Source organism: Trichosurus vulpecula, chromosome 1 (assembly GCF_011100635.1).
Source record: "Trichosurus vulpecula isolate mTriVul1 chromosome 1, mTriVul1.pri, whole genome shotgun sequence".
In the NCBI taxonomy this organism is placed as follows: Eukaryota; Metazoa; Chordata; class Mammalia; order Diprotodontia; family Phalangeridae; genus Trichosurus; species Trichosurus vulpecula.
In genome coordinates this window covers 397,914,097-397,936,953 of record NC_050573.1, presented here as the reverse complement: position 1 = coordinate 397,936,953, position 22,857 = coordinate 397,914,097, and the positions used below count along the sequence as shown (strand labels likewise).

General features: G+C 42.5%; 1 protein-coding gene across 2 annotated transcripts in view; it reads left to right on the top strand.

Annotated features, from left to right (window-relative positions):
• ADAMTS12 (ADAM metallopeptidase with thrombospondin type 1 motif 12) overlaps positions 1-22,857 on the top strand; it is a 533,606-nt gene that overhangs the window by 452,413 nt on the left and 58,336 nt on the right. For both annotated transcript variants that reach the window (XM_036758046.1, XM_036758037.1), the window contains one exon: positions 2,341-2,551. In XM_036758046.1, coding sequence (XP_036613941.1) covers positions 2,341-2,551 — 211 coding nt within the window. The remainder of the gene's footprint in view (positions 1-2,340; positions 2,552-22,857) is intronic.

Here is a 22,857-nt window from a genome sequence, read left to right as displayed (position 1 = left end):
TACTGGAGTTACAAAAAGAGGCAAAAGACCGTCCTTGCCCTCAAGGAGCTTACAAGCTAATGGGGAAGACAACATGCAAACGATTATATACCAAGCAAACTATATACAGGATAAATAAGGAAATAATTCAAAAGAAGGACAGGGCTGGAATTAAGAAGGGTTGGGGAGGGCTTCCTGTAGAAGATGGAATTTTAGTTGGAAATTAAAGGAAGCCAAAAGAGACCAATTGCCAGAGCAGAGGAGGGAGGCCTTTCAAGGCATGGGGAACAGCCAGAGAATCTCTAGATGGATGACCTTACGATCAATCTCTAAGTCTCTTCTAGCTTTCTATCTATGACCCTCAGATTTTTAACCTGCACATATCTCAGTAGAGATGTCAATATGCAGTTTGATGCACAATAGACAGAATATAGAGAAAAGAAAGGAAGGCAGTTAGCATGTATAATGAGCTCTTGAATAATCAAGAATTAACTATCTCATTGATGGCATTGTGGCAAACAAACGCTAGACTGAGGATGAGACGGCTCAGTGGCACAGTGGCTAGAACATTGAACCTGATGTCAGAAGACCTTAGTTCAAATACGAACTCAGATACTTATGGCTGCTTCTCTACTGTCTACAAGCATGCCCATTTCTCTTCTATTCTCAAAAAGCTCTCACTTGAATCATCCATCCTTGCTACTGTCATCTCATTTCTTTGCTCAGTGGCTAAACTCCTTGAGAAGACTGTCTACAATAGCTGCTTTTCACTCTGTTCTTCACTTTCTATAATCTGATTTCTGGGACTACTCTCTTCAAAGTTACAATCTAATGGACTTTTCTTAATACTCACCCTCTTGACCTTTCTGCAGCCTTTGACACAGTCAGTAACTCTCTTCTCCTTGATACTCTCTTCTCTCTAGGTTATTGTGATACTACTATCTCCTGGCTTTCCTTCTTCCTATCTGACTGTTTCTTCTCAGTCTCCTTTAATGGGTCTTTATCCAGGTCACACCTGCTTACCTCAGGTGTCCCGTGGGACTCTATCTCCTCTTGTCTTCTCCCTCTATACCATTCAACTTAGTGATCTCATCGACTCTCATAAATTCAATTATCATCTCTAAGATTTATTTATCCAATCCTAATCTCTCTGCTGACTTTCAGTCTAACAGCTCCAGCTTCCTAATGGCATCTTGAACTGGATGTCCTATAGACGTCTTAAACTCAACATGTCCAAAACTGAATTCGTTATCTTTCTCCCCACACCTTCCCTTTTCCAAACTTCCCAATTCCCCTTGAGGGCACCACTATCCTCTCAGTCATCTGCGCTTGCAGCCTCGGTGTCCATCCTGACTCTTCTCCTGTTGAGACTGCACTTAAAACCCGGTGAGGGGGAAACCATGGTTTCCTGAGGCAGCCACTTTAGGATGGCTCTTATTGTGAGGAAGTATTTCCTCATATTAAATATCTGCCTTCCTGCTACTAGTTTTGCCAGCAGAATAAATTTATTACTTCTTCCATTTGACTACCTTCCAAATATTTAAGAAGGCAATTGTGTGCCACCCCCCTCCCTGCCCCTGCCAGCTCCGCATGTCTTTTCTTCTCTGGGCTCATTGTCATCACTTGTTTGCTATCCTGCTTAAGATCTTCTGAATCCTTTCCACTTACCCATGTCCTTAAAAGGTGGCACCCAGAACTGAGTATAGTACCCCAGGTGTGGCCTGACCATGGCAGAGTACAGGAGAATTTTCACTTTCCTAGGCTTAAACATGTCTCTATTAACACAGCTGAAGACTTACTTAGCCATTTTGGCTATCACCCTCAACTCACATTGAGTTTATAGTTTGCTAGAAAACCTCACCTCTGTTTTCAGATGAATTGATATTAACTCTACCTGCTCTATCTTGTAGTTCTGAAGTTGATTTTTTGAACTGTATAACTTTAAATTTATTCCTATTGTATTTAATGCTATTAGATTGAACCCATTTTTCTAGCCTGTCAAGATATTTTTCAATCCTGAATCAGTCATCCACTGTGTACACTATGCCTCCAAGTTTTGCGTGTAAATTTTATAAGTATATTATATCTGTATTTGTCCTACTCACTGTAAAATATGCTAAATAGGACAGGACCAACAGCAGATCCCTAGAGGACTCTATTAGTAACTTTCTTCACATTTCATAGTAGACCATTAGTGACTATGTCTTGCCCATATCACTCCATCTTTTTCACAAGAATAGAAGGAGAAACTTCTAAGTATTCACAAATTTCTATAAATGTATTTCATATTTATTTCTTTTTAAATACATGGAATTGGATGTTTTTGTGATTTTTTTAAAATTGTCATGAATTTCCTTGTAGGTGGTGGGCAGGAGAATGGCAGGCCTGTTCAGCAACCTGTGGGCCTCAAGGAGAGAAGAAACGAACGGTGCTGTGTATTCAGACAGTGGGCTCTGATGAACAGGCCCTTCCTGCTAAAGACTGCCATCATCTCCTTAAGCCAAAGGCTCTTGTTTCCTGTAACAGAGATATCCTGTGTCCATCTGACTGGACAGTGAGCAATTGGAGTGAGGTAGGTTGAGCCATATGAGACAAGTATTAGTTCAGAGGGTTTTACCAGAGCTCTAGGTGATCCTTCTCTACAGCCAAGACCCAGATCAAAGTGGAGAACCTACAAGCCTCAAGGCCACTTAGAGCTGTCTATGTCCTTGGGTGTGGCCTTTTGACTGAGTCCAAGGAACAAATCCTTTTATTAAAGGGATTTGTTCTGTGAAGTTTGGATTCAGTCAAAGGGTCACACTTGAGGACCTAGAGGGCCACGTGTGGCCTCAAGGCTGCAGGTTCCCCACTTCTGTCCCAGATGATCAATACCCAGAAAACCGAGACAATGGCAACGTGCCCTTTTTCTCCTCCTCCTTCTTTCCCCATCCATGTTATATTACAACAGTTCTTAAGCTGGGTTTGTTGTCAACTAATAAGGTTAGTATTTCCCAGGAGTATTTATATATTCATGCTGGACTCTTGAAAATTAACAGTCTTTGAAACTAAAAAAATGAAACTATAATGGTGTAATGGCAGGGAACAAAAGTGACATTTGGGTGTAGGAAACCTAATATCCTCTTTATCTCTTTGTTGTAGGCAATCTCCTAGTCTGCCCATTGTTTTAGGGGGCATGCCACCATGACAAAGCTTTTAGTCACACTCTCAGAAGGAATCAGAGTAACATTGCATAGAGCCAGAATATATCATTTTTTTGAATAACACATTCTAGTTGTAGGATTAATTTTCTCAAACAAGTAATTCAGAAACAATCAGATAAAAGTTTATCCTCAGCAGAGACTTTCTTCCAGTCAGCTTCTAGACTGGTATCCTGAGGCTTTGGTTGATTCCCAACGTGGCTCTGAAGGAAGTAAAGCTTTGTCACCATAAGGATCAAACGCCATTACTGTCACCATTTGGGTTGCAGGGTGTGCATGCCATGCCTGACTGCCACCAAGTGAGTTAATAACTTCAAAGATGACTTGAAGTGATGTGATTAAATTGTTTTTAGAAGCAGACCATATTATATATATTCAAATTAGGCTTGTCTCTCAAGGTCATCATCTTAAAAATCAGTACATGTTTCTTCAAAGCAGTGATGCTCCCCCTGCCTAGTGCTCCAATAAATCACACTTAACAAGGTAATAGGAAATGTCTACCAGGCATATAATAATAAGAATTTATTTCTACGGTGAGCTAGAGTTTGAAAAGTACTTTTGTCATAAGAACCCAGTGAGCTATGTAATACAATAATTACTTGCATTTTACAGATGAAGAAACTGATAATCCAAAGAGACTCAGTGGCCACATTGGGGAGAAAAATAACAAGATTTTAGTTATTCTGCTTGACCTTAGCAGGCATAATGAGGAACTGTAGGTTGAAATCACAGAATGGCAAATTTAGACTTGACATTAGGAGGGGAAAACTTACTTAACAATTAGACATATTAAAAAGTGAAATGAACAACCCTGACGCGAGAGGTCTTCATGCATAGACTCAATGGCTACTTTGTTAGTATGCTGTAGAGGGGATTTTTGTTGGGTTATACATTGGGTGAGACAGCTTCTGAGGTCCCCTCCAACTTTTCTGTCATCCTGTGGCTTGCCCAAGATCATTCCCTCTGGAGCTGTCAGACTTCGAGCAAGCTGCAGACGTATTGCCTATAACCCCATTTGTAATCTTTCTCAGGTTGTAGTGTCCACATTCTCAAAATCCATTTATGCTGTGGTTATATGTGCCCTTTCTCAACATTCTTAAACTCTGTAAACCCAGGATACTGGTTCATTTAATCTCTGTGAATGATCTTGAACTCAAGAATATGTGTCAGGGAACTAAAGCCTCCAGCTAATACAGAAATGCATGTCCCAGTGTTTCATTGTTGGGCCAGAGCATCCTTTCTGTAGTTGCTGGGAGGGTCTGAAAATGAAGATTGGCCAGGTTGGCATCCTTTCCCTGCTGACCCAGAGGGCTGCAAATAGCCATGTTGTCAAACTAAGGCCAAATGGGGGTGTTGCAGCTAGTCTATTAAATCTGTTTATCCAAAATATGCCAAGGCTGCTTGCAAGGTGGTTAATCATGCCTGTCATGCAGAGTTCACTAATTGCTAGAGTCACTAGTGGTTTTTTAAAAATTGCAGATTCTGTTGTGCAATTCTTCACGTCATATTTTTGTACAAGATGTACAGAATGACTCTCTTTAGCTGGTCAAAAAAAGCCTGATAAGTGGCTTGACACATGCGGGTATCTATGTACTCCCTACTATAGGTTTGCTAACGTAGCTTGTTGTTAGAGGGATACCTGTACCTGTAGTTTGGCTTTCATCTGTCACAGTTGAATGTAAATAACAACAAATCCATTTATTAAATAATGTCACTTTTCTTTTTTTTAATCTATAACGTAAAGATATCTATGGAATGACATACCCATGGATAGACCTGGCCTTCCCATTTCCCTCCTGCCATTCTCCTAATCCATCATTGTAGATCGGTAAATAATAGGTATCCTATCAGAGGAAGAACTTGAATGATGCAGGTCTTCCTGACTCCTAAGCTACACACTCACAACCTCTCACTGTTCTGTGTTAGTGGGGAAAGTTTCCATGCTGGGAGTTGCCAGATTAAAGAAAGCATGAGTCCAGACCTGCCCCCATCTCCTTACCTGTCATGTATCACCACTCCCATCTGCTGTTACATGTATATAATAGGTACATCTCTCATACCTGTTACTGGTTATATAAGGATACTGTATCATAATACAAGGATACTTAGTGGGTATATAGTTACTGGATATACAGTGATGGACAAACAGAATCTTCAGTTACTTCCCAAGAACCAACTGAGTCAGCTGTTGTTACTGCCACTGTTCTTTATTGTCTCAGTCTTAGACAAACTTGTGGCACTCTGCTCAGTCTGTGTCCTGGCAGTGCTTAATCTTACCAGGATTTTCATATTTGAATGAAGATTGTTTGAAGGTAAGTCATTTAATGGCCCATTCAATTCAATTTCAATTCAGTAAACATTTACTAAGTACCCATCGTGTGCCAGGCATAGTGCTAAGCACTGGGGATACAAATAAGAAAAAGTAGTCTCATCCTTCAATCAAGCTTATAGTCTAATAGGGAAAGACAACACAAAAGGAAGCTGGAAAGGGAGGAGAGGGAAAACATCAGATAGTACAGGGGTGAAGGAAGGGGAGAGGCATCTCATTGAGTCGAGTTCAAAGCAATTAGAGTTACAGATGGAAGTGGAGTCTGATTTGGAAAGTTTAGATCCTACCATCTAACAAAGAAAAGCTTAAAAGCAATTGAACTTTTTTAAAAGTTTATTATTTATTTAACATTCTCTTTTTTATTTTGAGTTTCAAATTTTCTCCCTCCCTCCAGCCTGAGAAGACATGCAATATATCAATTGTATGTGTGAAACCATGAAAAACATATTTCCATATTAGCCATCTTGCAAAAAAAAATCAAGAAAAATTAAGCAAAAATTATACTTTAATTTGTACTCAGAGTTCATCAGTTATCTCTCTGTAGGTGGATAGCATTTCTTTAATCATGAGTCCTTTGGAATTGTCTTGGATCATTGTATGGATCAGAGTAGCCAAATCTTCCATGGTTGATCATCATTAAAATATTACTATTACTTTCGACAATGGTCTCCTAGTTCTGCTCATTTCACTTTGCATCAGTTCATATAAATCTTCCCAGGTTTTTCTAAAACTATCTCCCTCAGAATTTCTTATGGCACAATAGAATTTCATCCCATTCATATACCACAACTTGTTCAGCCATTCCCCAATTGATGGACATCCCTTCAATTTCCAATTTTTTGCCATCTCAAAAAGAACTGCTGTAAATGTTTTGTACATATCAGTCCTTTTCCTTTTCCTTTGAGCTCTTTGGGATATAAAACTAGTAGGGGTATTGCTGGGTCATAAGGTATGCATAATTTTGTAACCCTTTGGACATAATTCCAAATTATTCTCCAAAAGAGTTGAATTAATTCGCAGCTCCACCAACAGTGCGTTAGCGTCCCTTTTTCCCACATGCCCTCCAGCATTTGTTATTTTCTCTTTATGTCACATTAGCCACTCTGATAGGGGTTAGGTGGTATTTCAGAGATGTTATAATTTGGATTTCTCTAATCAATAGTGATTCAGAACTTTTTTTATATGACTACAGATAGCTTTGATGTTTTTCTTCTGAAAACTGTCTTTTCATATCCTTTGACCATTTATCAACTGGAGAATGGCTGATAGTTTTGTAAATTTGTCTCAGTTGCCTATGTATTTGATAAATGAGACCTTTATTTTTGAAACTGGCCGTAAAAATTATTTTTTAGTTTCCTACTTTCCTTCTAATTTTGGCTATATTAGTTTTGTTTTTACGGAAACTTTCTAATTTCATGTAATCAAAATAATCTGTTATGCTTCTCATGATCTTCTCTATTTCCTATGGAAAAGCCATTAAATTTTAAAGCCCATTAGATTGACTTTTTGACTTCACTCACTTTCTCAAATTACAATTGACTGGATCCAGGCAGGGTCCTAGTTGGGTTAGCCCTGCCCCAAGGAGATAATTAGTTTATTTTCCCTTTTTCTGTTTTTATATAAATTATCTGACTAGCTCATTGATCATATGGTTAGCAGATTGTGGTAGTGGGAGAGAAGTTGACTTTGTAAGTGGTACAGTTCATAGAGGCATGAATCAGGAAGACCTGAGTTCAAATTAGCCCCAGATACTTTCTACCTGGGAAATGGTGAGCAAGTCACTTAGCCTCTGTCTGCTTCAGTTTCCTTATATGTAAAATAGGGATAATAATAACACCTGCCTCCTATGGTTGTTGTGAGGATCAAGTAGACTTAGCTGTCATCATCACTCATTTTATTGTTACTATTATTATTTAGAGAGATGAGCAGCCAGAGGATGGTTGGCATAGAGTTGACAAGCATCAGAGAAATAAGAAAACTATTGAGTTTCCAGGGGAGCAGGACTTGGTCTTGTCTTTAGCTGATAGAGCAGGTCCATTAGGACTTCCAGTGAGGAGCTTCAATCTTGAGGCTACAACAGGAGGAGGGAAGTGAACCATAATCATGTGAAATGGTCCTTGGGGATCCAACACCCAAGTTATACCTGACTGTCACCTCTTCTCCCGGAGATTGGTGTATACACACCTAGATCACTCTATAAAAGAGAGCTGGGTACTTTATAGGGAAAGATGGTGTCTCACTCAGCCTTTTCTGATTGGTTTCTCACCCTGATGTCATAGGCAAGTAGGTGCCAAGAAGCTAGAAGTTTCGAGCAAGAGATATTGCAAAAGAGTTTCCAGAGATGGGACAGGGCAGAACTATCAAGCAAAGTGGGGACAGTATGTTATGAGAATGGCTGGGCTTTGCAAAGCAGAGGTTTTTCAGGCTACCACAGTGAGACTGCTTATTTGTTTGGGTCCTCTAGTTTGTGCTTACACATACAATATGTAGCCCACCCCACTCCCTTCCTCAAGCTCTTGAAATTGTACTTGTCTTAGACTGGCTCTCTTGGAAGGTGCTTCCTAGCTCATTGAATAGAATTCTTAGGTAATACTGCCACAATCAGTAAGGCAGATGAGCCTCCTGCCAATATCACCGTGGAGGTGTCAGCCTGTCTCCTGTTCTGAGGCTGCTTGGAGACAACAAATAAGAAAAGAAGGAAACATGGCCTTTGACTGATCTTTTTATTCTAATTATGGAAGGGAAACAGCAGCATATAGTAGTAAGATCGGATTTGGAATCAAAGGACCTGGTCCCACTTCTGATTCTTATTACCTATTTCACCTTGCAAGTGATTTAACTTCTCTGGTCTTCACTTTCATTATCTGTAATATGAGACAGTCGGACTAAATAAGCCTTTCAGGTCTCTTCCATCTCTAGATCTATGAGCCGTGCTCCCTTTAATCACTACCTTGCATTTAATTTTTCTCTGGGTATGTTGTGTTTATCCAAAAAAGTCAAACTCCCAAAGTCTAGGGACTATTTGTGTCTCTTTACACCTAGCACTGGGCCTTGTAGACAAAAAGCAACTTGTTGCTGAAATAAATGATGGTAATGTACAAGGAACATTAACCCTCCTTTTAAAAAAGAAAACGTATTATTGATGCCTATGTCACAGTTATTTTGTGTTATAAGCTCCCCTCCATAGAATCCTCCCTTGTTACAAAGAGACACAGTTAAGCAAAACCAACTGTGGTCTACAATATTCTATGATCCTAGCTTCCATTTCACTAATAAGAGAAGGAAGATGAGGATGAGGATGAGGATGAGGATGATGATGATAACAGCTTGCTAGAACTTTAAAATTTGCAAAGCACTTTATGAATATTATCTCATCTTATCCTCCTAAGAACCCTGGGAAGTAGATGCTATTATTATCCCATTATCCTCATTTTAGAGATGAGGAAACTGAGGTAGGAAAAGATTAACTGATTTGTCCAGGGTCACATAGCTCGTAAGCGTCTGAGACCAGATTCAGACTCAGATCTTCTTGACTCCAAGTCTCACACTCTATCCGCTTTGCACCTAGTATGATTAAATTCCCTTTTTAAAAGCTAAGTACTGACTTCTTGACCATCTTGCTTCTCTATGCTTTCTACAAATAATTAATGTACACCCACATATCAAGTGCCCTGCTTGTGTACAAGTACATTGTACTTATGTACAATGTACAAAGCATTGTCTTTGAATCTGGGATCTCATATTGAACTGGATTCTCAACAATGCATTACAAGTAGCAGATGACATTTTCTACTACCCCATAAGAGGCCATGTGAATTAAATAGAAAGAGCCCCTTGATTTGAAATCACAAGAGCTGGGCTGGAATCTCTCCTCAACCGTTTATTAACCATGGGAAAGTCAGTTGTCTATGAGCCATCGTTTCCTCATTGGCAAAATGAGAATAATCATATTTGCACAGGTTTGTTGGGAAGGAAGTTCTTTGTATGGTCCTATATGAATCCAGGCTATCATTTTTATAATTGTCCTGCAAATCTAGCACCTCCATCTGCTGGGACTATAAGAAGTGCCAGAGCAGAGCCCTGTCTATCATAAAATAGGAAGGGAAACAGACCCTCTCAGAACTCCCTATCACTGGCAGCAAGTAATTGCTTTCAAATTAACTGGCATTTGTGCAGAGGTCAGATAGGGAGAAGCTGGCCAGTGTCCCTGGCACCACCCAAGGATCCCCATCCTTGACAAAACTCCTGCTTTAATTTCTCACCCCAGACCTCCATCTCTAGGATGGCTATGGCTGGTGCAGACCCCTCAGTCATGAAGCTAGAATAGCCCAAGAAATAGGTCACTGTCTGTCCACTGGCACATTTGGAGCTCATAAATGGGTCCCCAGGGTAGGATTTCAGGTCACTCACCTTTACAAATATGCTTGTGTTCACAGGACCACCCCCACCTCCAGGTTAATGGGGTCCCCTTCTCCAAGACAGGTGGGGGAAAGGTAGTCTGTCAAATTGTGTAATAGGAGACAGATCTAGGAGAGTGGGGTGAAAGACCCCTCTGGCTCTTCAGATGCTAAATTTTGAGATTCCTGTTCAGATATGGGTTGGATTCAATGACCAATGATATCCTTTCCAACTCTGAGCATCTGTGATTTGGTCCATTTTGATTGCCATACGTGATAAAAGCATCCCCTGGAGGACCTAACATACTATTTTATTTTGTTCCCTGTTCCCCACATACTAGGGAGCTAGTTGGCACAGTGGACAGAGTGATGAGCCTAGAGTCAGGAAACCTCAACTTCCTGAGTTCAAATCCAGTCTCAGACAGTAGCAGTGTGACCCTGGGCAAGCTGCTTCAATCTGTTTATCTCAGTTTCCTCATCTGTAAAATGAACTGGAGAAGGAAATGGCCAGCCACTCCAATGTCTTTGTTAGGAAAACCCTAATTGGGGTCACAAAGAGTGAGACGTGACTGAAAATGACTAAAACAACAACATCTCCACGTACTCCTATCCTCTAGGCCCTTTCTACTTATCTTTCCCTGGCCACCACTTCTCTTGTCCCCTTGGAAGCCCTGTAATATTTTAAATACATCCCCCTTCATCCTCAGTAACTTCCCCTTACATTCCTTCCACCTCCTTGTATTAAGTGAGACTTGTCTCAGTCCATTTCCAATATATGCTAGCTAAAATTTCTAACTCTAACATAAGCAATTCTTTGATGTAGAGTTCAGGAGCCTCTTGGGAAATATATAAGAATGTCAACACAGTAGGTGCTGTGTAGCCTAGACACCCTATGAGACTAAGAGATGGGGCCTCGAGTTCCTACCTCAAACAGAAAAGGTTGAACTATGTCCTTTCTCAGAAAAGGAACAGCAGAGGTCTTTCTACAGCTTGTGCAACATTTAATGTTACCACAAGTCTCATCTTAAAATGTATTCCCTAAAAGTGGGTCTGAGGCAGGTTGGAAATATTTCATAATTATAGAAAGATGGTTTAATTGAATTTTAAACATGAGAGTATTAAATAGGGATTTTTTAAATCCAAGGGAGGAATTAGAAACACAAAAAGTAGAGAGAGGATCAGGAATGCAAGGATAATCAGTTCTCACAATGCAACATGATGTGACCAGAATTAGTGAAGGGGCCAAAGACTGAATTCAGAAAACGATTTCAGGATAATTATGCTCATATACTGAGAGAGACTGATGGGCCTGGGTGGCCTGAAAAAAAATTAATTCCTTTCTCTTCTGGTGGGTGAATAGCTCACACCCTTAAGTCATGCAGTAGGGTTCTGACCCAGGCCAATGATTATTCTTCTCTTTGGGAGCTTGGTCTTAGTTTGTAAACCTCAGAAGACTTTTTTTATCTTTGGGGTACCAATAGATGAAATGCAGGGGGACATCTTCCTAGGACCCCAAAACCAAGGAAATTCTAAATATGCAGTTACTGGAAGCATCATCACACCAGCATTCTTATTGTCACCTTCAGATCAATTAATTTTTTTTTCTTTTTTTTTTTTTTAAATGCAATTTATTTATTTAACATATTTGGTTTTCAGCAAGGGGGGAGGGCAGATGGGGGTGGAGGTAATCAAAACAGATCAATTAATTTTATGTTTAAAAGAACTAACTCTCTCTGCCTCCTCAGTCCTATCAGTAACTAGTGTCACTTTCCAACTTATATCCCAACCTCCTTCTTCTCTAATAGCTGCTATCCATAACTCATAATTATTGTCAGAAGCAGAAACCCATTTTGGCCTTCTACCTCCATAAATATACTTTCATGCTTTGTCCTCTCTCCACTGATTTTTTCTAACTGTGCTCCTCACTTTCACTGTACCCTTTGGAATCCTGTTCTGGTATGAATAAACTCCCCTTTCATCCTTGGGTCTTTCTTTTTGTACTTTTTCTGCTACTTTGAATTAACTAGGACTTGACTAGTAAAATACAAAATTATGTTTACTAACCTCCACTTACTACTTCATGGCACCCTTCTATCCATATTTTATTGATTTTCTACTGTATTCACCCAATACTTATCCCCAACTGCCTCCTCTGTCCTCAAATTCTCAGTTCTACTCCCACCCCTTCTCTTACAGCAGATGAAAATACAGAAACTATCTATACCTCAGTGACCTGGCCCGCAGGTCACACAATCGTGGGTTAGCGAAGCTGGAGAGGTCCGGGGAGCTAGGCTCGAGGGGAACCTAATGGCTCAAAGGGCCAAGAGGCTCGGGAACGGGATCACGGAGAGGAAGGAGACTAGACGCAATACTGGTGTAAAAATGTCTCTCTTTATTGTTCCTCGTAAGGGTTTTTATGAGCATGTTATCAGAATGCCACGTCCCCAGAGGGGTGGCTAAGCATTGGACGCAGGCCTGCGTCATATCCCAGAAACGAGAGTTAGCCAGGAAATGAGAGCTAAGCGAGAAATGAAAGCTAGCGAAGGGAGGGGGCGCGGGTCAGGCAGAGGGGAGGGGTAAGGCGATTTTCCAGTCTCCGGCATGTCCCCCATTTTTATTTTAAGGAGAGGGTGACTGGCCTGTCTTAGGCTATGCAACTTGGGTCTGATAATGAGGTGAGAGCGTCTGGTGTACAATGGATTTTGAGAGCCCGCCCTTGAGCACTGTCTTAGGTCATCCGGGCGGGGTGTTTACAGTAGGGTACTACAGCCCTGCGACTTGCGCCACTGGAGGTTGCCCGTCATGGTGATCAGAGGGTCTTACGGCCAGTTTCAGCCAGACCTCAACCATCCTTCATTCAGGGTTGCAATAATCCCGTCATGGGCTCAGCCACAGCCGTCCTTCAGAGGGTCAGCAGGACTGTTTAAATAGAGAAAGAAGGGTGGGAGGAGTGAATTCAAAGGTCAAAAGATAAGAATTTGGTGACAGAGCTAAGGCGAGTGGGGGAAAGGAAGGGGATGATTGGCTTTACAGCACAGGGCATAAAGGTTTGTCTTCCAACGCTGATGCCAGGGCTCCTTCAGAAGGTCTTCCGTGAATTGTAGTCGCTCTTCCTGCTGTTCAGTGGTGTCTTCTTCCTGTAGTCTGCTGTAAAATATGTGGCTCTTCCTGGCAATGGCTGAATCTACTTGAGACTTAACAAAAGTGGTTAATTTGTTTAAAAGCCCAGGGGCCAAAGGAAAGGAGCAAGAGAAGACCCACCAGAGGCCCAAGAAGGGGGAGGAGGTATGGGAGAAGCCCATGTAAACCGTTCCAGAGGGGGTTATTTAAAAGCTCTTTACGCCTCTGGACCAATTCTTCTTGCAATTTCTTAATTTTATCCCTTACTATGCCAGATTAGGCTGAGGAAGTAACTTAGCCAGTTTTACACAATTGTTTTCATATCTTTTTTTTTTTTTTTTTTTTTTTTTTTTTCAACAGAATTCAGATTAATAATTGCTTTGTCTAACACTATCTCCGGTTACTTAAGTTTTGCAATATAGGACATTTTACTACAATCTAGAAGCACACTAATAGTACAAATAGAAAGATTTTCAGATTACATTAATTGCATTCCCAAATCATTACATATTTTAGGCTTACCAAGCATAGAGGCTTTTCTTCTGTCCTCATAGTTGCAGAGCCTAGCTGTGGACTGAAAAAAGGGGGGGGGGGGCGCGAAGGGGGGGGAAGGTGCTGGGAAGCTGCAGAGTCCAGCACCTGAATTAAAGGTCTAAGGAGTCATTTAGGAGGGTCTCTGAGAGATCTTTACTTTCTAACAGGGGTTGTCAGGTTTGGAAGACTAGGAGCAAAAATTCCAGGTTCCAGTGGGAGGGGGGCAATTGCCTAGAAGTGTGGGCTTCAGGGTGCCCGGGGTCCAGGGCTGTTGTCAGTGGGGTAATTATATTTGAAAAGGAGCCAACCCTCTATTGTATATTCGCAGCCAAATCACTTTTTAAACTTTTCAAGTCACAAACTTAGGAAAATCACAGCAAGTTAGAAATATCTATATCTATTGAGCTAATTTCTATTTTAGGAAGTATTTCTGTTTCTCAGGAATGTAATAAGCAACAGTCTTTTGGGTAAAATATGTTCAGATTGGCTCTCATTCTCTGGTCATATTTCTCTATTTTGGAAGCTTTAAGCCATTTTTAAATTCAAATAGGAACAAGGGTCACTAAATTGCACATAAGGATCTCTGTAGTTGTATATTGAAAACTACTATTAACTCTATGGATTTAATACCGTTATGTCATTAAATATTTTCCAACTTTTTTATCTATACTAGTCTCATGGTGATTCTCATTCACCACACAGGAATTAAAACATCTTTGTATATACTTCTGACATAGGGCTGGAATTCTTAACCCCCCAAGGAGTCTACGGATTGGAGGGGGATACAGAATATCTTTTGTCATATAAACTGATTTTTGTTCACATTCATACGTGCATTATTATTTTGAAAAAGGTTTTATATACCTCACCAGATTATCTATGGTTAACAGAATCTGCTAAATCAAAATCTTAATGGTTCTAATTTTCTCAAGTAAATTTTACTTCTGTGTTCACTCCTTAAAAACTTTTTTGGAAGTGAGAGCTTTGAATTTGCCAGTCTAAGGTGAGTGGGACTCCGGAAAAGATCCAGTGGTACCATGTCCCTTTCTCCTCATACTGGGGAGCTCAAAGTGTCTCTTTAGTAGAGATTTATGCATTTTCCGAATTTGCCTTAGTGCCAAATGGTATGAGAAATTCTGACTTTATCTTAAGCATCAAATCAGGAGTAACACATTTGAATTTCAGGGAAAAGGTCCCCGCCTCCTTTCTTGTCTCTCCACATTCCAAATTGGCCAGATCTGGGATGGAGGGAGACAGAAAGAGCATATATATATATATATCATTTTTTTAAAACAACTTCCCAAAAGTTTCCACCTTGCACTCTCAAAACCTCTATTCACACTATTTGTGCAAATAGATTATGCCTTTTTTAAACTTCCTTCACACGTCTCTTCTCCTACATGCTTAAACTTTCTTGCCTTTCCTTTCTGGTGGACTTTGATGAAAGCCCATGTAAAACTGCACATACTTTATTTCTTTCTAATTCTGACCTGACACTCCTCTTTACCTTGCCTTTTCCATCACATAACTTAAACAAGAAAACATTCTTCTCTGTCTTTCTCTCTCCCCCGCCCTCCCGCTCCTCTGCATGCCAGGAGGAGTCAGGGAGGGAGAGAAAGCCAGATAGTGGACATTACAGGGTGTCAGATTACACACACACAGGAGCACAGATACAGACAGACACAGACACAAAGATACAGAAATCCAAAAGCTTTTTGTTTTTCATTTTCCCTGGGAGAGCTTTTCTCAAAACACCAGGAAAAATCCATTCCACCCACCTAGGTCAAATATTTTAAGAGCTCTTGTCTATGGCCATTTTCCTTTCTACTTTTGTTGTTCATTCCAATTTTGCAATCGATTGCCTAAAGGTACCTCACATATGTGCTCCGGAACCTAGCACAGCTTCTGTTCCTCCGAGTCCCTCTCTTCGGGATTTTCCCCCAACTGGGTGGAGCCCCACACCAGGACCAGGAACCCCCAATAAATCTTTGTGGTGCGCGCTGGATCCTGCTCCCTGGTGAGGAGAACCCCCCCCAATCGAGGGGGTCCCGGCCGAGCCCCCAACTGTGTGGGACAAACCACAGGCTCAAAATAAACAAAAACAGAGGTGTCTCGGTTTTCTCAAGGTAGAAACAAAACAGAAGTTTTATTTGATCAAGTCTCGCGAGAATTGGGCATCTCCCACTACCAGGGTGGGATGGTAGTGCAGAGAGGCAAGGGGGAGAAGGCAAGCAAGGGGATATATAACCTTGTACAAACAATTCTAAGAAATAGCTGGAAGTGTCTTAGAATGAATACCAAAGTACATATCTGTGAATGGAGACCATATTGGAAACAGATTTACTGTCCCAAAGTGTAATGCTTACTCAGCCATCTGATGAGATTTGAGCACTAAACAGTTTGAGAGGGATGCATAAAGCTGTTTTATTACAAGATGCTGTTAGTGTTTAATGATGGCATGATCTACTAACTTAAGCAACCGTTCAGGTAGCCATCTGGCGTTTTGTGCATTGGAATCATATATACAGGCATGTCCCTTGCCCCATATGAGGACTGGATCAGGGCCATGCCACTGATGGGTGAGGGGATCCTTCCATTTCACTTGGGCATAATCATGGGCTGACGATGGGTGCCAAAGGCGATCTGCGGCGGATTTGCCATGAGCGTCCAATGTAAGAAAATTTAGGACGAAGAGTGCATGATTTAGGAGGGTCCTATGGTTATTGGCCCGTATGTATAGTTTTTCTGACCCCGATTGCAATTTAGATATCATTCTTTTCAAAGTCTGATGGGCTCTCTCAACAATACCTTGTCCTTGGGGATTATATGGAATACCTGTGATATTTCTGATGTTCATATATGCACAAAACTGTTTAAAGGATGAACTAACATATCCCGGTCCATTATCAGTTTTGAGAATTTTGGGTTTAGGCCCCATGGCTAATGAGGCCACAATGTGATTGATAACGTGCTTGGTGGCTTCTCCCATTTGTAGGGTCGCTATGAGGAAACCACTAAAGGTATCTATGGAGACATGGATGTATTTCAGTTTACCAAAAGGTGTGAAATGAGTGACGTCCATCTGCCACAGTTCCCCGGGAACCAGGCCTCGGGGGTTCACTCCAAGGTGAGGTTCAGGCAGGAGCACCAGACATCCTGGACATTGTTTGACAATCTGTCTAGCCTGTTCTCTGGTGATTTTATAAATTTGACTTAAGCTGTGGGCATTAAGATGGTGCAACTCGTGTGCCTTGGTGGCAGTCTCTATGGGGGAGGGTTGCAATACAGAGGCGAAAACCAAGTGCTTGGAAGCCGCATCAACAGTATCGTTCCCTTTTGCCAATGGTCCAGGGAGGTCAGAGTGCGCTCTGATATGGCAAATGAAGAAAGGCTGTGCTCTTTCTCTGATCAGTTTTTGTATTTGAAGGAACATAGAGAAGGCATTGGTGGAAGGTTTTATATAAGGAACAGTTTCAAGCTCGGGGATTGAATGAGCAATATAAGCACTATCTGTGTATATATTCATTGGGTCCGGTACATGTTCAAAGACCCAAAGTATAGCGGCAAGCTCCACTAGTTGGGCTGATTTATAAGGTGTATGAAAGGAAGTTAGATTTGAGTCTATAGATATGGCAGCAGTTCCTGAGGAGGACCCGTCAGTGAAGACTAGACGAGCATTTTCTAGAGGATCTCTTTTAGTGATTCTGGGGAAGGCCACTGGATTGTCCCTAAGAAATTGGATCAATTTGTCAGGAGGGTAGTGATTATCAAGGATTCCCTGATAAGATACAGAGGAGATGGCCCAAGTATCATCATTCTGTTGAAGCCATGACAGTTGTGCAGAGGTGTAAGGGCAGACAATGTGGTCGGGGTCTTTTCCAAAAAATTTGAGTGAAAGAGACCTGCCTTCCTGAAGGAGGGAGGCAGTAAGAAGCGGGTAGGTGGGTAGCACTTTGGTGGGTGTTGCAGGACCATGGATCCAATATAGGGGCAGGTCCTGCCATAAAAGGCCCGTAGGGGAGAATGATGTAGAAAAGATAAGAAACCAGAGTTTTTTCTGGGGGTTATAATATCCTATTTTTTGGGCCGAAATAGCATGATTTATTTTTTGTAGGGCAGCCTCACCTTCTTTAGTCAGAACACGGGGCGAGGTTGGGTTGGAGTCACCTTTCAGAATGTCAAAGAGGGGTTTCAAATCTCCTGTGGTGATTTTAAGGTAAGGGCGTAGCCAATTAATATCACCCAATAACTTCTGGAAGTCATTCAGCGTGTGCAAATGATTTGTCCGTATCTGAGCTTTCTGTGTTATAATATGAGAGGAATGCAATTCGAATCCAAGAAAAAAGAAAGGGGAGGCAAGCTGGACTTTATCCGGGGATATGTATAATCCCCTATCTTTTAAGGCAGTTATTAGCAATGTGGTGATCCTAAGTAATTCCTGCTCGCAGGGCCCAGCAATAAGAATGTCATCCATATAGTGAATGATATAAAGTTGTGGAAATTGTAAGCGAAAGGGGTCGATTGTCTGGGCAACATACTTCTGGCAGAGGGTAGGGCTGTTGGTCATGCCTTGGGGGAGAACTTTCCATTGAAAGCGAGGAGAGGGTCCTACGCAATTGGTAACTGGGACAGTGAAGGCGAATCTTTTGGAGTCGTCGGGGTGGAGAGGAATGGAAAAGAAGCAGTCCTTGAGGTCTATTACAATTTTTTGGAAGCCTGCCGGGATTGCTACGGGTGCAGGAAGACCCGGTTGCAGCGATCCCATGGGGATCATGGTCTTATTGACCGCCCTTAAATCATGGAGCAATCTCCAGGCACCTGACTTCTTTTTAATAACAAAAATTGGAGTATTCCAAGGAGAGTTGGAGGGTTCTATGTGACCCGCAGTCAATTGTTGTTGAACTAACATATTTGCAGCCTCTAGTTTTTCTTTAGGGAGGGGCCACTGGTCAATCCAGACGGGAGTCTCAGATCTCCATGTAATCTTATCCGCCTGTAGGCTGAGGGGACCAGTGGCCCTTATGAAAAATGTGTCTGGAAACCAAGGCCGGAGCGGTCAGGGTGAGATTGTATATGTAAAGGTTGAGTGATGCCTTGTTTATTTTTTCCTAGTCCTTGGCGGGGTAAAAAGCCTTGACTTAGCATTTGCTCTGTAACAACTGAGCTAGGGCTGCACATGATAACTCCCATTTGTGAGAGGATATCTCTTCCCCACAGATTAACGGGGAGGCATGGGACTACAAAGGGACGGATTGTTCCTCTATTACCCTCACGATCTTCCCATTGCAACAGCTGTGTTGATTGCATAGTGTTGGAACTCTGCCCTATACCTTGTAAGTGGGTCAGGGAGGGCTGTAACGGCCAGGCAGGTGGCCAGTGTGCCTCAGAAATAACAGTTGAATCAGCCCCGGAATCGAGTAGGCCCATAAAGGATTTTCCCTGTATTTTAAGCATTAGTGTGGGCCTCTCTTGGGACAAGGCTTGGGCCCAGTAAATGTCTGAGGACCCGGGTGTGGAATTGCCCCTCTTATTTTTTGAAGCAGGAAAGGTGGTATTCATAGGAAGAGGGAGGGCTTGGGCAATGCGCTGATTGGGCTGGATTCTCACAGTATCTTTCAGAGCAGAAGCAATTATCTTAATCTCTCCTGCATAGTCATTATCGACAATAGTTGGGTGTATTGTAATTCCTTGAAGGGTGGTAGAGGCACGGCCAATAATGAGGAAAAAGGAACCTCTGGGCGGAGGGCCGAAGACTCCCGTAGGGAGGATTTGTGGGCCGTCCTCCGGTCTCAATATTGCGGCGGCGGTGGCACACAAGTCCACTCCTGCACTGCCTGCCGTTGCTCTGGAGAGCTGTGGGCAGGGTGGGTCCCCGTGGCTGGCTGGGCCAGTCCTTGAGGGGTCCGGGGCCGACCCCGCCAGCCGTTTCCCGACAACGGGGGGAGGGGTTTGCCGTCTATATCATGTGTTGCTCTGCATGTATTCCCCCAGTGAAACCTTTTTCTGCACCTGGGACACGGGGTGGCAGGTGCTGCGCGCCTTTTCTGAGCGGTGGGATTAGGTTGATTCATGGGGCATTGTCTGGCAAAATGACCCTCGGTTCCACATTTAAAACAGGTTTTCACAGTATTATCAACAGCTGCTCCTATAGTTAGAAATGCCTCTGACATGTTTTTCATAGGGTTTTGTAAGGCCAATATCGCCTGAGACATTTTTTCAATTTTTGCTGCTGTAGGATCTTGGATATCGCGGCATAGTTTAATCATCTCATTTAATGTCTTATCCTGCCATTGACCATTCAGTACACTCCTACATGGGCCATTGGCATTCTCAAAAGCCAGTCTTTTGATAATTAAATCATCTGATGCCTCATTTCCTAACGTCCTCTCAGCCGTCTCTAACAGTCGACTGACAAAGTCAGAGTACTCTTCATCTTTTCTTTGAGTGATCTTATTAAGGGGTGTAAAGGGGGAGCCTGTAACAGGAAGGGCTCTCCAAGCGCGATTAGCCGCGTGAGCAGTCTGTTCTAGCAAGCCTGTAGGTAACTTTCTTTGTTTTTTCTCTAACGCATATTCACCTCGTCCTGCTAATTTTTCAAAAGTCCAATCCCTATTAGCCTTAGATTTCAAGTTTCTTTTTTCGATGGTTTGACAGTGATATTCAAATTCTGCTTTCCAGGTTAGGAATTGTCCCCTTGATAGGGCGGCCTGAGCTACTCGCACCCATTCCCCGGGCAGCAGATAACCTCCTTGTCCTATAGCCTCAAGGGCAGAGAGAGTGAAAGGGGCATTGGGACCATATTTTTTCACTGCTGCATGGAGATCTTTGATATTCTTAAACTTTGGGGCTTTGTATTTAGAGGAGCATGATTTATTGTCCTCTTCTGAATCAGATTCCTGGTCATTATCCTCCACTTCCTCCTCCTGGCTTTCCTCCTCGGACTCTTCAAGTCCTGCGCTATTTTCAGGGGGGTGCTTATCAGAGTTTGTGTCCTCTGCATCTTTAGGTCTATTCTGTGTATTGCTTCTAAGAATAGGAAAGAGAAGGGATTTCTGTTTCTGTTTTGGTCGGGGAATTTTGTCTTGAGGGAGCGCTATAGGAGTACTTTTTGGGGCAGAGGGAGGAAGCAGTGCCTTCTGCAGGGACGCTTGTAGCGCCGAAAATTCCTTTACCATTTGATGATATTGATTCTGCATATTGACTGTCTTTCTTAATTCAGCCATGCGCTGGGTCAAATCTCTCTGGATTTGGGAAAGGTCCACAAGGGGGGGTAGTAAATAGGGGTGTGGGGAGAAAGCGTGGGATAGGAACACTTCTTGAGGGTTGTATGCAGCAGCCTCAACGTCTAAATTGGCTGCGTTCTCGTCAGGGAGCGGGCCGCTTTCGTTTTCGGGGGCAGTATTCATGCCGACTTTCCCCTCGGTAGGGAAGACCGGGAAAGTGAGTGTCTCTTCAGCAGGGTTAGGGAGTGGCGGGTAAATGGACTTGGCGGTAGGGGTAGGGGGAGGAGATTTTGCTTCCTCTTTGTCTTGTGAGTTTTCTGCGTGAAGGGAGGAAGCAGAAGCAGCGCGAGAAAGCGGAGCGAGACAGGATTCCGCCTGCACGAGTAACTGGCGGGCACCTTTGTCTCCTGTTGATCCCTCAATAATGTCATTAATTAAGGTCCAGAGGGAGAAGGCATTTATGGGAACTGACTCGGGACCTTCTTGTTTCAATCTTTCATTAAGATCTCTCCCTACTTTCTGCCATTTCCCCGGGTGTATATCTGGACCATTAACAATGAACCAGGGACATACCTTATCTATAAAAATAAAAAACTTTAAAAGGTCTTTTTTCTTTATCCTTATTCCTCTCTCTTTGAAGCTTTGTTTTAAATCTTTAAGAAAAACCTGTTCTTTGGATAGTGGTGATCCCATGATGTCGATAGACGCGAACACTTACCTTAAGGGGATTTTCAGGGTCCGGACGAGGGGCGTCTACCGGGTCCCTGTCCAGCGTTCGAGCCCCACGCTTGGGCGCCAATTGACCTGGCCCGCAGGTCACACAATCGTGGGTTAGCGAAGCTGGAGAGGTCCGGGGAGCTAGGCTCGAGGGGAACCTAATGGCTCAAAGGGCCAAGAGGCTCGGGAACGGGATCACGGAGAGGAAGGAGACTAGACGCAATACTGGTGTAAAAATGTCTCTCTTTATTGTTCCTCGTAAGGGTTTTTATGAGCATGTTATCAGAATGCCACGTCCCCAGAGGGGTGGCTAAGCATTGGACGCAGGCCTGCGTCATATCCCAGAAACGAGAGTTAGCCAGGAAATGAGAGCTAAGCGAGAAATGAAAGCTAGCGAAGGGAGGGGGCGCGGGTCAGGCAGAGGGGAGGGGTAAGGCGATTTTCCAGTCTCCGGCACCTCAGAAGTTATGTGTCTCTACCCATTTTCTGTTCCTTCCCACAGGTTTCAAAGAATGGAGTAACATTTCCCTTGACTGAGGCTAACATTTTCCGGTTTCGCCTTGATCTCTATCATCTTTCTCCTTTTGCAATGCTTATTTCTACTGCATCCTACCTTTATGCCTACAAGCACGTTGAGGTCTCCCCTACCCTGGAATTTTTTCTGACTCTGCCACAATGCCCAGCTTATATCTCTCCTCCTTCAATGCCAAACTTCTACATTTCTTCCCTCTATTTGCTCACCAAAAACTCACCCATCCTTGGGTTCTTTTATTCTAGCCACTCAACTACAACTGTCTCCAGAGCCACTGTTCACATCCCAAAGTCAATGCACATCCCCAAAGCCAATGATCTGCCTTCATTCTCATGGTCTACAGCAATTAACATTGCTGAGCACCTCTATCTCTCCTGGGCACTCTTTCCTTCCTTTGTTTCTGTGGCTTTATTCTTTTTTAACTGTTGTTCCTATTTTATACGATAGTTACTTGTTATATATGCTGACTTCCTCTCCTAAATCATAAATCTATCCTTGATATAATGTAAGCTCCTATGACTACATTTACCAGGACTACTATAACCTCCACTGTTATCTCCCACCTCCCTGGAAAAAGATGCCAAATCCTCTAATTTCCCCATCCAAAACTCTATCCGTTGTACTTTTCTACCTCATTTGCTTCAGGAATTAGGTCAGCAGGCACCTCATGTGGGCCAGTCACTTAATGCCCTGAGCCTCAGTGTCACCGTCTCTACAATGAGGATCAATGGCACCTACCTCAGAGCATTGGTATAAGAATCAAATGAAATAACCTGTGTTCATCACATCAAAAACCTTAGAGAGTTATACAAATGCCATCTTCTGTCAT